Consider the following 13,559-nt stretch of genomic DNA (forward strand, 5'->3'; position numbering starts at 1 on the left):
TACACCAGATATTACAGCATGAAATAGCCTCTTCCCACTCACCTCTCAAACCAAGCTGAAATTAAAGAGCCTCTAATAAAGGCTTTCAGTGAGAAAATTTTGATAATTCAACTACATTGGAAAAGATCAACTTCATCTACAGGATGATTAACACCTTCCAACCCTCAACAAATGTGTGCTTCTACTGTAAATTTCTTATTAGCTCGGGCAACACTTCATAGTTGTGTATTTATCAGCTATTCTCTGCTTTAAGTTTCCCAAGAGCAAAGGTAACCTCTATTCTGCATCACCCTTCGTACCACAAAAACTGTTTTGTCCCAGGTTTTATCACAAATAGCACTCATGTAAACAGTTTGATTAGTTGGTATCAATTATATTCATTGTAATGCATTCTGAGTTTAGTCCTGGCTTGCCTCTAAATATCCCTCCATCTTGGAATAAGCAAAATGGCTACACACTGTTTTATTAAGAATTTGTAGTTCACAATAGACAGTAATACACTACAAAACTGCAATCTGCAATCGAGCCAATATAAGATGTTTCAAATATTAAACTGCATGCAAAACTTACCTGAACACTTCCCTAACCAGCCATCCAATGTTACTAGTCAGTGGAAAAATTAGTTTAACACTATTGGTAGAAGCTTAATGAATATGGTCAAAGGAATGTCAGAACACACTGGATTTATTACATCTGAAATACACTACTATATACACAGTCTATGTTGTTAACACTACTTACTTATCAAAAGAACAGTAAATAAGTAAGTTAATATCAATATTTGCGTTTCATGCCATGTCTACTCAACACTCTATTTCAATGTATAACTGTCACTTTGGTCATGTTAAGACATGAATATGCATTTTATGTCATATCACATTCCCCCCCAGTGACAAAATCTGAATTAAATTATTAATGTAGAGAAAACCCAATTCTGGTTACCCAAATTACTTAGCTTATTTACAAGCTCTTTCCTTCCAAGTAACAGCTTTTACTAAAGAAGTGAAGAAGTGCATCACTAATGTTCAGGGTTGAGGAGAAGGGACCCAATTATTATTGTTCAAACTGTATAAAGAATTTTAAAATAAAATTGCACTTACATCATAACTATAGTCTGCATCATTTGTTACTGTCAAGTCTGCAAGGTCTCCAAGGCCCAGTACACTTAACAACACATCATCAGAACCCATAATAAATGACTTGCCTCCTCCAGGTGGAAATGTTATTGGCTCAGCTACAAAGAACAAAACAGTTTCTTTAAGTCTCAACAGAGTAATTCAAACTGATGAAAAGCTGCATTATTCATCACTTAACAGCAAGCAGAGCATAAAACTGAACTTGTATGTACTACATACAGCCCCAACTAAAAAAACACAAGAGCATGAAAACACGCACACATGTGCAAACACACACACATTATATACACAATTCTTGTATCATGCTTTGTCATTTGATTTCAACTTACTTTACAGAGGTTTTGACACTAACAAGTGACTTGACTGACATTACATTGCAATATCAAATGTACACCCCAAGTCTTCAAATTCTCAGCTGAGTTCTTCATTGATTACACCATGCTTCCTGCCTTCTATCCACTTGCAAATAAGTCTTTGTGTTTTATATTAGTCAAGTATTTCTACTTGTATACTGAAGTATTTTTTAATCACTCAAGCAAAAGACTCCTGCAAAAATCGCTTCCACTTTGAGTTTTTCAGACAACTGAAAAAATAGAAACATCTATAATTTATTCATTTCCTCTCTTAGATTCTTGACATGATTTTGGATTCTAAATTTAAAGTACACTCAACTGATACTCATGTTGTCTAGCTATGCCTTCTTCAAATTAAAATTTAACATTCCTATTAATTATCATTTAGAATGAATAAAAGTTATATATAGCCATTCACTATGAATTCACATCTGAATAAAAGGGTTTAAAATATTCATCCATACTTTTTACCCTCTTTAACAATTCTGTAAATCTCCCTCAACCCACAAATATCAATTTAGCAGTGAGGAATACGAATAAAGGCTTAAACATTGTAATGCTTCAGCACATTTTAGAAGCTACTTTTACTTCTCAAGTTTTCTGTTCCACTTAGAAATAGCAACACTTGTTAAGTAGTGTAAAATTAAGGTATGTGTGAACTTTGGCTAAGTACAAGCATCTGCAAAATATGTGAAATTATACTGGACATCTTGAAAAATTAAACTTGCTTGATTTTGAATTTCACTGATCTGGTAGAGAGAGTTACGGCCTCAATTTAATGCCACTCCTTATTTCTAACCCTCCTAGAAAACCCTTCAATCTCAGAGAAAACAGTTTCCAGTTTCCTGGGGTTTTTATCTTCTAAAAGTAGCTCCAAACAAGAGGACTAATAATTAACACACTCCTGTTTAGAATACACACCTGCATGGTAGCCTAGGTCCAGTCCACTCCCACTGAAGGAAAGTGACTGAAACCAGGTGTAAAGTTATAGATGTCTGGCACCACAGCTAGGGCTAGGCAAAGAGGAGCCAGTGCAGCTAGGTGAAAATACACCACTTCTCAAGAATAAAACAGGTTCTAATGCTTCAGGACTATTGCACTATTAAGGAATGTAACCTCATTAGCACAGTCAACATTACCGTTTGTGAGAATCTAGGAACAAAATCTATGTAAGAATACAGACTGCTGTTCCTACAATTGCATAAAAACATCAAATGATATTCTAACTACACACAGTCACCTCTTATAAAAATATTCACAATCCATGCAGAGGTTTGACTCAGAAGAATGCTACATTACATTAACAGCCCAAAAAGGCCTACCATGCTCTAATATGATTAAGCTTTTTATTTCCATTAGTAACTTACTAAAACTCTACGTTCGACAGTCTACTACAAACTACTTATATTTTAAAAAAGACATATTCCTATAAAACATCTATGTCCTTTGCTGTTATTCCTATTTGATCTTTAGGACAGGCCCCCAAGCTTTAAGTAAACCCAGTAACTTGTCATTCTAATTCTTTGTGAAATTAATGTCACCTGACCTTAACAGATCAGCTTTCCTATGATTTATAATAAAAATTAAGGACCACCACATCAAAAACCTATACTACAAATTCATCAAGTCTTGTTTGCATGAGGGACTATCTCTTTATTTAAAGCCTCAAAATTAATGCTACTTGAAATTCAGAAGACTATTTCTCAATACTAAAGTTGCCCATATGTATGTACAGTGCATTCTGTGATTTATTTGTGAATTTCATATTTTAAAGCGAGGCACATTTGAGAAGTTTAAAAAATGGTTGCAAACTGCTTTTGTAAAAAAGAAAAGGCAAAATAGTAACACAATAAAAAATGCATGACGTTACAGCTACTAAAAATAGAGACCCACATCTTCACATACCAAAACAATGCATCAATAGATATATGCAAATGATAGTTAAATAAATGACTTTTTAATGCTTTTTATCTAGAAAAAAAAAGTCTAAATTTTTTTCTCACACACAGTAAGGTACTATTCTCATAGCATAATATAAATGCTTAACTGAGTTTGCAATCAATAAGCATAAAGTAAAACTGTGATACTACAAGTTCCTTTGTCGATGAAACTAGGTGGAATAAATATTAGAATATAACATCATATGATTAAATATTTGTTTAGCCAATCCTAACCAGCATTTCTTACCTTCAAGTCCTTGATATGCATAATTGAGTCAAAATCAAGCAGTAATACTTGTACAAACTGCAGCTGCTTTAATCTCTGATTATGTATGTTCATATAGGCAGTTGTGTACTGTACAGCAGGGACATCTTAACGCTATTTCCCACAAAGTTCATATGTGGTGCACCAAAAGCAGCTGCTCAAACCCAAGCAATCAGCTGTTACTGCTTTTTTATGTCAATCTGTAGATTGACACGTCTGCCATCTATAGATATTAAAACTGAAAAACAACCAGTGAAGAAGGTAATTCTCTCTACACTGGATGGAAAATGACGTTGATACCATTTCTGAAAGTAATAGAATATGTCAAAATGTAAATTCCAGTTTCTCATGGCCAAAATTATCAAGTGTGATTATGACATAAAATCATACTTAACCTGGCAGTTCAGAGTGGAAAAAAAACACCAAACAACCCAAAAACCAAACTCTCACACCTTTAGAGGTATGAAAGAAATACTGCAAGTCAGTTAGAGCCAGTTCCTCTCTGAACCCCCTTAAGAAAAAAATTACCAACCATTACCTCAGAACTGTAATATTTCAAAGTGTAGCATAAAACTTCCACACAGTCACAAGAAAACTATGGTTTGATAAAAGTGATCAGCATAGGCTAATGTATCCCAGGAAAAAAGCCTAAAGTTATCTGCAAAATCTTAGGTTTTGGAATGCAGCTGAATAAATAATTGAGTAAAATCTGTATTTGTAGTGCATGGTGCAAAATCTGTATTTTATGATAATGAAGTATTTGGCCTTGTAACACACCTAGAAGAATTCAAATACAACACAGCCTGTTTGTAGCTTTGCACCATATGGTACAGACAAAAACTCAAAAAGCCACATAGCATTCAGGATAGAAACAGCAGAATTTACAGTCTAATATTCAAGTTTAAAAACTATGCAGAAACCACAATGAGCAGATAAGATGACAGAGATATTATATGTTACTACTCTTAATAAATAAAGAGCAAACTACACCGACAAGCTGAAAAAATGGACACGTTAAACAGCATGAAAATATAACCATGAAAGCAGTTTATCTGAACAGTGTGAACAATCTTTACTTGAAGGGTAACACAGGTGATAAAGGGTAACCAGGCAATAAAAGTCAGTCCCCATCCAATACAAATCCAGCAGCTATTTCTTCAAAAAGACTGTTTTGTCCAGTATTATTTTAAATGTAAGGCCTCTGCCTGAGACAACATCCCTGTCTGTAACAAGGGCTGTGTCTGTGTTCCTTCACACATGTATGGCCTAAGAAAAACAGCCCGAGACAGACCTAGAAAATGGTAACTGTAGGGTCACATGGCTAAAAGGCAACCTAAAGCATGTAAACACTAAACCTAGAAACAACCTAAGTATACATCTACAAGTTTTAGCAAGTGGATTTTCACTTGTAGATTTTTTAATTGCACTCCACAGGTAAATTTGATACTACTTCATTTGAAGATGGAAATAAAAGATGAAAAGGAAGGCAGTAAAAAAGATGATGATTGTTGTAAAATTACAGTTTGGGAGAGAAACAAAAAAAGACTCCTTGAAATGTGGTTTGGGGTTTTTTTCTGCTTGTCCGCTGACAGGCATTTGTGAGGTTAAGGGTGAAAAAGAACAGGAGAAACAACAGATTCCTGGAATCAGTAGTAATACAAATTCCATTTCTGCTGTAGCTGATACTGTGCCAGGACTTAGGGGTCAAAGATCATCCTAAAAGAGGCAAATCTGAATACACCTGAGTGTTTTGAATGAGTATGTTCTCAGTAGAGGACAATTTACATAATGGTATTCAATTTCAAAGCTAATACAGGAAAAAAAAAATCATTCCTTTAAAACAAAAATCTTAAAAGCCAAATACAAGATTTCTGACTTTATATATAATAGCCTGCCATTTATTTTCATTGCCAAAGATAATCCTGAAACTTAAATAAATACTTTGTAAAGAAATAAATAGTGTCTTTGTAAACTTTTGTATGTAGACAAAGGGAATTTCATAAAAGAGAACATTAAATTTGAGGAAAAGAGACTAATTAATTCCATAACTTAATCACCACTTTTAATTTTAAAATCCAAACTGTGCATCAAATGTTAATACTCACCTTTTTTCTCCTCAATACATAACAACCTATTTGTGAAAGGTTTTGCTAATGGGGAGAGGGGGAGTGTCTCCAAACAAGGATTTAATAGTGAATAGTGTCAGAACACACTGCTGTACATGAAGTTATTTTAAAAAACTTATGAAATAATGGTGAGTTATGATAAGCCACAGAAACTCAAGCCATATTCTCATAAAACCATTTGGGAAGAATTGCAAGTAAAATAATAATGTGGCAATCTGCAACTGCATTAAGCTTTACAGAGGGGATAATAAATTACAGTGTGTGCTTTCTAAAAGAAATCTCCTGAAATATAGTAAGTAGCTGAATTTTTTGTACCTTCCTCTGCTCTTGCACCTTCATGATCAGTCATTCTAGAAGAGGGTGACCTAGATTGATTAATGATTCCTGAAGGGATGTGGGGTATCTCATCATCGCCCAGATCAGCTATCATGTCGTGAAGTTTTGTCCTGTTGACTCCTGTAAATTAATGTCAGCAGCAAAAATTCATTTGATCGCTACCGCTTGACTTGACTGAAGTCTACAAATCCATTAAATAAGAATAATTACTGATGGGACCTCCTTAAAATAAATAGTGCTTGGCTTTTGTTTGGTAATAGTTTGGAAATCAAAAGCAGGAGTTAATACAGCAAATCTGAAAACTACATGCAAACAATTTTAATTCATAAATCAAAGAATAACTCCTTTGTGTTCTGCAGATCTATTCTACAATTTCCTGTAGGAAAGAGAAAAAATATCATCTTACAGCCCTACTGAAAAGTCAAGCCAAATACTAAAAGAACATTCACTATTAAAAAACACATGAATTAAACATTTTCTAATAATATTACACAACTTTAACTATACTAAACAATTTAACATTAAAAAACAGAGTGCAAATTAAAAATAAGCTTAAAAATGAGAACAGAAGTACAGACAACTCATAATGGGGGTGCAACGAACAATTAACTTTCCCTGCTTTGAATGGTATTTAAATTGTATGAAGTGTTTGTTAAACACAGGAGCAAGAATGCTTCCACCACTGTATGAAACTTCAGATGTATATTATATTACAATTATTATAAAAGCAAGCTTCTAGAAACAAAGTTTTCTGAATTATATGTACAATTAATTACTATGTAGACATTAGCAAACAAAAATAGTATAATTTAAAATATCTTTAAATTACTAAATCCATTCCTGCTTTCACCTTTATAGCTTCCACGTCAAGAAGTCAAAGCTTTAATCATAAAGTGTATTTCAGTGAGAGAACCTCTTTAAAGAAAACAATCCATAATGATAGAAGACATAACCAAATTTTAACCAATAAAACAGCCCTTCCTGGGACTGCAAGCAGAGGTATTGCAGACCATTTAGTAAAGGGGGCATTGGTGAACAAGTTCTTATACTGAGGTGACATGTCTCACATTTATTAAAGAGGAAATTGAAACTAAACCAAAGCCTTTGTTGTCAAAAAATTAGAACATAAAGACTATGATTACAGATGACTTATCAAACCCAGAACCATTCATTCAAACAGTTAAACACTAAAATATACTCTTTCAGAAAGTATCTGATCATTTCAGATCTTACTGGTTTAAAACAATGTGTTCAAAAATAGGTGCCCATGAATGACAGAATTTTCTAAAGATAATGGAGAATTCCCTGCAGAGAGGAATGAAAAGGAAAAATTTTTCTTGAAGAAGAATTATAGCAAGTATACTTCACATATCCCAAGAAGGATGCTATATAACTATTTTCATTAATATTTGCAAAAAAATCTCATTTTGCCACATAATAAAACTCCCTATATTTATGTTTTTTCTGGGTTTGGTATTTTTTTATTTCCTTTATGTAGTTTACTTAGTATTCTAGTTAAATATACAAAGACTGCTACCCAGAAGCAATTTGAGGATAGAACTGGCTTCCAAAAGTTTTCCTCATACAACAGATCGCTTGAGCAGTTAAGTTTCATTTCACTCTCCTGGAGAAGTAGGTCTAGAAACCTGTGATCTCAGCTAATGAAGTGAATGTAACATAATAATGAGAAATCTCTTTAGACCCAACATTCTTTTTTTCTAATAGGCACTATACTGAAAGGATTTAATTTCTGAAGTATAATATTTAATATTGCAGCCAGCAGGTGAGATCTCATATATGAAAAGTCACTCTTAAAATGGCCGGATCTCTACACCATACAGACTACAAAGCTTGTCTTTATTCCAATCAGCCATGAGCCAGGTACCTATTGTGACCAGCAGCAGACATATTCTTGAAGATATTATAGAGCAATCAATAAAATGACAGGATAAAATTCATGACTGGGACCCTGAACTGTTTACTTTAACAAACCCTTTGCTTTCCAGAAGAGGAAACACCATTTGTCTTCTCCATGTTGATCTGCATGAACTGTTCAATACATTGCAAAATGTCAATACATATGCAAAGTGCCAAAAGGGCTTAGAAGCTCCTACTCTATCTGAACTGAAAGCATCTTCTCAAGGTGCTTTCATGCCAAACATATGAGCATGAGAAGTTCGTCCTGGAGCATACTCAGAAGAAACTAAAAGTAGCTCCTCTCCTCTACCACCTTTAAGCAGTCATTCATTTAGTTTGTCACTAATTAGAGGACCAATAGCCTTGCCTTTTAGCTGTTTTTTCACTATGTTTGGGCACTTTTTGTCCTTCAGGCATAACCTCAGAACCGTCCTCAATCATCATACAATTCAGAGAGAAGTTTACAAAGGAGCAGCTGCTGTTCCAAACAACTTTTGTGCATTTCATGCTGAAAAATTTGTCAATATTCAAGACTGTGCCACTGCTACAGAAGCCTACACAGGTTTCTGCTTTCAAGCAATTGCAAGTGTACCTTCATATAACTGTTTAAGTATTGTAAATGTTACAAGGAGATTTCTAAAGAAAAGAATGTGCCATAAGCAACTATGTTCAAGGCACAAAACAGGATGAGCTTTTTACCCTCAAAAAAGGCTAAGGACAAAAAAAAATTTGCTAGACCTGGTATGAACAGAAGTAAGAGTTACAGCATCCTCTCAGTGTACTGTCCTTCAGAGATCAAAAGTGAAAAAGGTAACTGAATATTTAGTGATGAAAAGTTTCAGTCTGAGAAGGCTTAAACAGAATTCTATTAGGTCCAAGATGTATTAGCCCAAGTCTGAATATAACACAGAGATCCTTATGTGTCAAGAACAGGTGATAGTAATGAAGACGGTAAAATTCAGATCTGTTTTCACTCCTATATTTCCAGAAATCAAGGGTAGGAAAGTGAATGGAACTAATGCTCTTTTGTAAGTACAGAACAATTAAACTGAAGGAGAAAGAGCAGAAAAATTTAAAGCGCAAAAAGCTAAGGAAAAACAATAAAACTATCTTCATTTCAACACTGATACATACATATATACAAGATGTGAAAACCTTCAAACTGAGAACACATTATGCTGACCTGATAGAATGAAATGAGATTCACAATACCTCCATTATTATATCCTGCAAAGGTGACAGGCTATGTCTGAAAAACAGTCATCCCAACTTACTTGCCAAAATTATCTTATCAAAGCTGGGCAAGAAATAGGCCTTAAACTCAGCATATTACTGAAAAGAGAAGCCTGCCTTTGTAGAAATCAAACCTAACTCCTCATCTATGTATCATGGCAAGTGATAGGATAGGTGTGGTTTGTTTCTCTGCTTCTGGGGTTTTTTAACACAAGAACTCTTCAATAAAGAGATTTTGCATTATTTTACAGCTGACACTGTAAAGGAAATCAAAGTATGGGATGGTGGATTTTTGTTATTGTTCTGGTGGGGTGTTCTTAAAGATGCTTTCATAAAGAGGTAGTATTTTCACATAACATGGTGACTACCTAGACAGACACCCTCTTCCTCCCCAACAAAAAGAGTATTACTTAACAAAACCAGAAATGCTGACAGAAGATGACCTTAATTAAGGTGTTCCACCCAAAATAAAACATAGAGATACAGACTAGGGAAATGTCAATATAGGATCAGAACTACTTCTGTTCACTTATTTACGTGTACGTGTGGAACGAAAACCTCCATACCTGGGGACAGGGCAGTGTCTGCCTGGTTATGTTGCACTGGAAATACAGATTACAGCAGATACCGGATGCATATCCAACAAAAGAACCCATCAGAATGTCTGTCCTACTATGCTGTCCTCAAAGCATTGCAAGAGATGACATTTAATGCACATTTGTTTGATGTTTATGATTATATATACTACTATGCAGATAAGTTCTGATGGTACCCAAAACAAATTGTGATAGAAGTCAAAACACTAAAGAGCAAAGGAAGAGATACATATTGAACGAAGTTCCCAAATGACCAGACATGAGCAGCAGGAATAAAAAAGCCTTTCAACATTGTTTTCAGTTTCAGAATGTTAAAAAGCTGAAAAAAAGTCTACAAAACTGTATTTAAATAAACCTGCCCAACCTTGAATGCACACTTTTACTCTGTGTGTGGAGTTCTCTCATACAATTAGCTCAGTGATTTAGAGGCTAATTTTTAATCAGAAACTATCATGAATATGACAACCAAAGAATCTCACAAACCACCTAGTAAGACTCTATGTGTTCAGGGTTTCCTGAAGGAAAATTCAAACTTAAGACTCAAAATACTAAACAATGACTTATGTCACTTCTCAGTACTGTCACACACAGTTGTCCCTAAATACTATCTTCTGTGAACCAAAGATTTCAAAATTCCTTTAGATGAAGAAAACTTCCTGTTACTTCGCAGCCACTATGGTTCAAAATGTCTAAAATTTAGTAAGAAAATTTCAAATAAAACAAATCCATTTCGGTATTAAAAATAAATTTCTAATCCTATCAAATACTTCATGTGAATTTGATGTCAACTGCTGATTTACATGTTAAATGCTGATACACATTAGCATGCAGATGACTACTGTAGGCACTCATTAAAGCAAAGACTAGGTGAAAATCTTTGCTTTGTCCAAGCTTTTAAGTTAAAGTGCACAAGTCATGCAAAAATGCTGAAAAAACAACCAACATGCACTAACTGCCTGTAAATGTTCTGTGTTACAAAGTAAATTAAAATCTTAATAGTTACATATTTTTTCAGGAAGTGTTATATTTTAATTTTCAAGTAATTTAGAAAGTGTACACCCATACAAGTTTTGAAACTGAGGAATTTTTTTTTTTTGCTAGTTATCTCCAGAAAATGTTAAAAAATACTTCCAAAACAAAAGCACAGCAATCATGGGAACTTTTCTAAAGCAACATGGGATGCCATCCAGGGGGACCTGGACAAGCTCCAGGAGCAGCTCCATGGGAACCTGCTGAGGTTTAACAAGGCCAAGGTCTGGTGCTGCACCTGGGTTGGGGCAATCCCCTGCATCAGCCCAGGCTGGGGATGAGCAGATGGGAGCAGCCCTGCCCAGAAGGACCTGGGGGTGCTGCTGGGTGAGAGGCTGGACATGACCCAGCCATGGGCACTGCCAGCCCAGAGAGACAAACGTGTCCTGGGCTGCATCCAAACCCCGTGGGCAGCAGGGCCAGGGAGGGGATTCTGCCCCTCTGCTCTGCTCTGCTCTGCTGAGACCCCACCTGCAGGGCTGCACCCAGCTCTGGGTGCCAGCACAGCAAGGACAGGGACCTGCTGCAGGGACTCCAGAAGTATAGAATGGATTTAAACTAAAACAGTAGGTTTAGAGTGGATATTAGGAAAAAATCCTTTACTGTAAGAGTGGTGAGGCACTGGAACAGAAGTCCAGAGAAGCTGAGGGTGCTCCGTACCTGAAGTGTTCGAGGACTGGTTGGATGGGACTCTGAGCAATGTGATCTTCACCCATGGCAGGGGGGTTGGAATTAGATGATCTTTAATGTCCCTTCCAAGACAAGCCATTCTATGATGACAGCTTTAATACCACTTTTTACATTAAGAACTTCATATAGTTGAGAATATAACTTCCAAAAGCATTTTTATCAGGTAGTCCAACTATGAAGTTTTGTTTAAACTACATAGTTAAAAATAGGTCAACTGGTCAGATAACTCAGAGAGTAAAGGGGTATCAAATAAAATGTTGGTAAATGCACAGAAAAGTGCACTATAAAAATGCACTAAAAGGGTACTATAAAATAAAGGTTATCTCCTAAACAAAGCCACCAAAAAGTTCATATTTACATTACAGGCATTTCCTAGTTCTCAATGCCTGAGGCTGTAAAAATAATTACAAACCCATACATAGCAATTACAGACTGATTCAAGCTCATATTAAAAAAAAAAAAAAAAGCGAACAAAAAACCTACCCCACCACCCCCAGAAAAAGCCTGACAACCAACAGTCCCACTAGAGTATCACAAGCACATGAAGTTTAAATCTTTCAGAAAACTTCTCAGACTAGGAATGCCCTCAAAATCCAAGTTGTTCATTATTTTTACACTAACATTCCTATGCATTTAGTTCTCTTCAAGTTTTTAATCTTGAATTTTTGTCTTTTCAATATTTCTCATTTATGAAATGGCTGTCAAAGGTTTTGACATATTCACATTCAGCAGGTAGAAAGTTAAAGTTGGTTGCCCCCATTACAGAAAACAATGTTTAATGGAAAAAAAAACAACAACAAACAGAACTTGTGAGAAAAAATGTCTTCTATATACATAGGCAAAAACGTGTTGCATTACAAGATTCAGAATCTGCACTTACTCTTTACCCCTTTCTTCCCCTTTCGTTCCTTCTTGTACTGTTCCTTCAGTTTACTTATTAGTCCCTGGTCTACATCCCAAACCTCAGCAGTTGGGGACAGGTCATCTTTGTCTACATGCAGCATATTATTAAAAGAAAAATAATCAGCAATTGGCAATGCAAGCTGTTGGTGATTTATTGTCATAGCTGTATAAGAGCATTAATAAAAGTTTTATTAATAAATCTTTATTTTAAAGGTGCAGTCTCAGTTTTAAGTTTATAAAAGATCAAGTTGCATTTCATAGTTTTTCAAGGCACTGTATATTATCAGTTACATATTTGAAAATTGTACGTTAATTTGTTACCAAGGAGCAAACAAATTAAGCTTCATAAGTAACTGTTTATGTTAGATACTTCAAAATACACAAAAACTCATTGGTTTTCAGAAACAATTACTGCATCTTTAGAAAGACAGTGTTAAGAAATTATTCAGCCAGTGTTGAATAAGCAAATAAAAGCATTCATGCTATATCTGTCATGAAAATGCAAGCTGAGTAAGTCAGTGCCAGTTTATTCATGAAGACCACCATGCATCCTTTCGCATTCACTCTACATGCACAAGAAAGAAACCTTGGTCCTACATATAACCAGAGAAACAAGTCTATAAATACAGTTTTTCACATAAAGATGAAGAAAAGTAATTTGCACAGGTGGACAACCCACTGCATTCCAGAAACTGTATCATAATTAGCAGAAATACAACATTCCACATAGTTTCACAAGAGATATCTTCTTCTCTTTGACAAATAGTGCAGAGTTAATTATTCTTTACAAAGAGTCACATCTCCATTTCTCTAAACTATCCATCTCAATCATTTCTGGAAACTCAGAATTAGTAAAAACATAAACCTGTTTCTAAGAGGAGGCAAACACAACATTTGCAGAAGCACTTTTGGTAGTAGACAACCAGGCAGCAACCAAACTTGGTTTGTGTGCCAGCTCAGCTTTATCCTCACAAATCCTTTAGGCATAAAACCACAAGACTTAGTTCCTCAGGTCCCAATTTCCAATCATTCTTA

General features: G+C 35.1%; 1 protein-coding gene across 4 annotated transcripts in view; it reads right to left on the reverse strand.

Annotated features, from left to right (window-relative positions):
* Nucleotides 1-13,559, reverse strand: part of STRN3 (striatin 3) — a 60,825-nt gene that overhangs the window by 13,755 nt on the left and 33,511 nt on the right. For 2 of the 4 annotated variants that reach the window (XM_063398870.1, XM_063398869.1), the window contains exons 8-10: nucleotides 12,502-12,612; nucleotides 6,136-6,276; nucleotides 1,101-1,234 (exon numbers count right to left, since the gene is read on the reverse strand). In XM_063398870.1, the coding sequence (XP_063254940.1) occupies nucleotides 1,101-1,234; nucleotides 6,136-6,276; nucleotides 12,502-12,612 (386 nt within the window). The remainder of the gene's footprint in view (nucleotides 1-1,100; nucleotides 1,235-6,135; nucleotides 6,277-12,501; nucleotides 12,613-13,559) is intronic. The other 2 variants (XM_063398871.1, XM_063398872.1) reach the window with 2 other exon arrangements.

The sequence above is a fragment of the Prinia subflava genome, chromosome 5 (genome assembly GCF_021018805.1).
Source record: "Prinia subflava isolate CZ2003 ecotype Zambia chromosome 5, Cam_Psub_1.2, whole genome shotgun sequence".
Classification (NCBI taxonomy): Eukaryota; Metazoa; Chordata; class Aves; order Passeriformes; family Cisticolidae; genus Prinia; species Prinia subflava.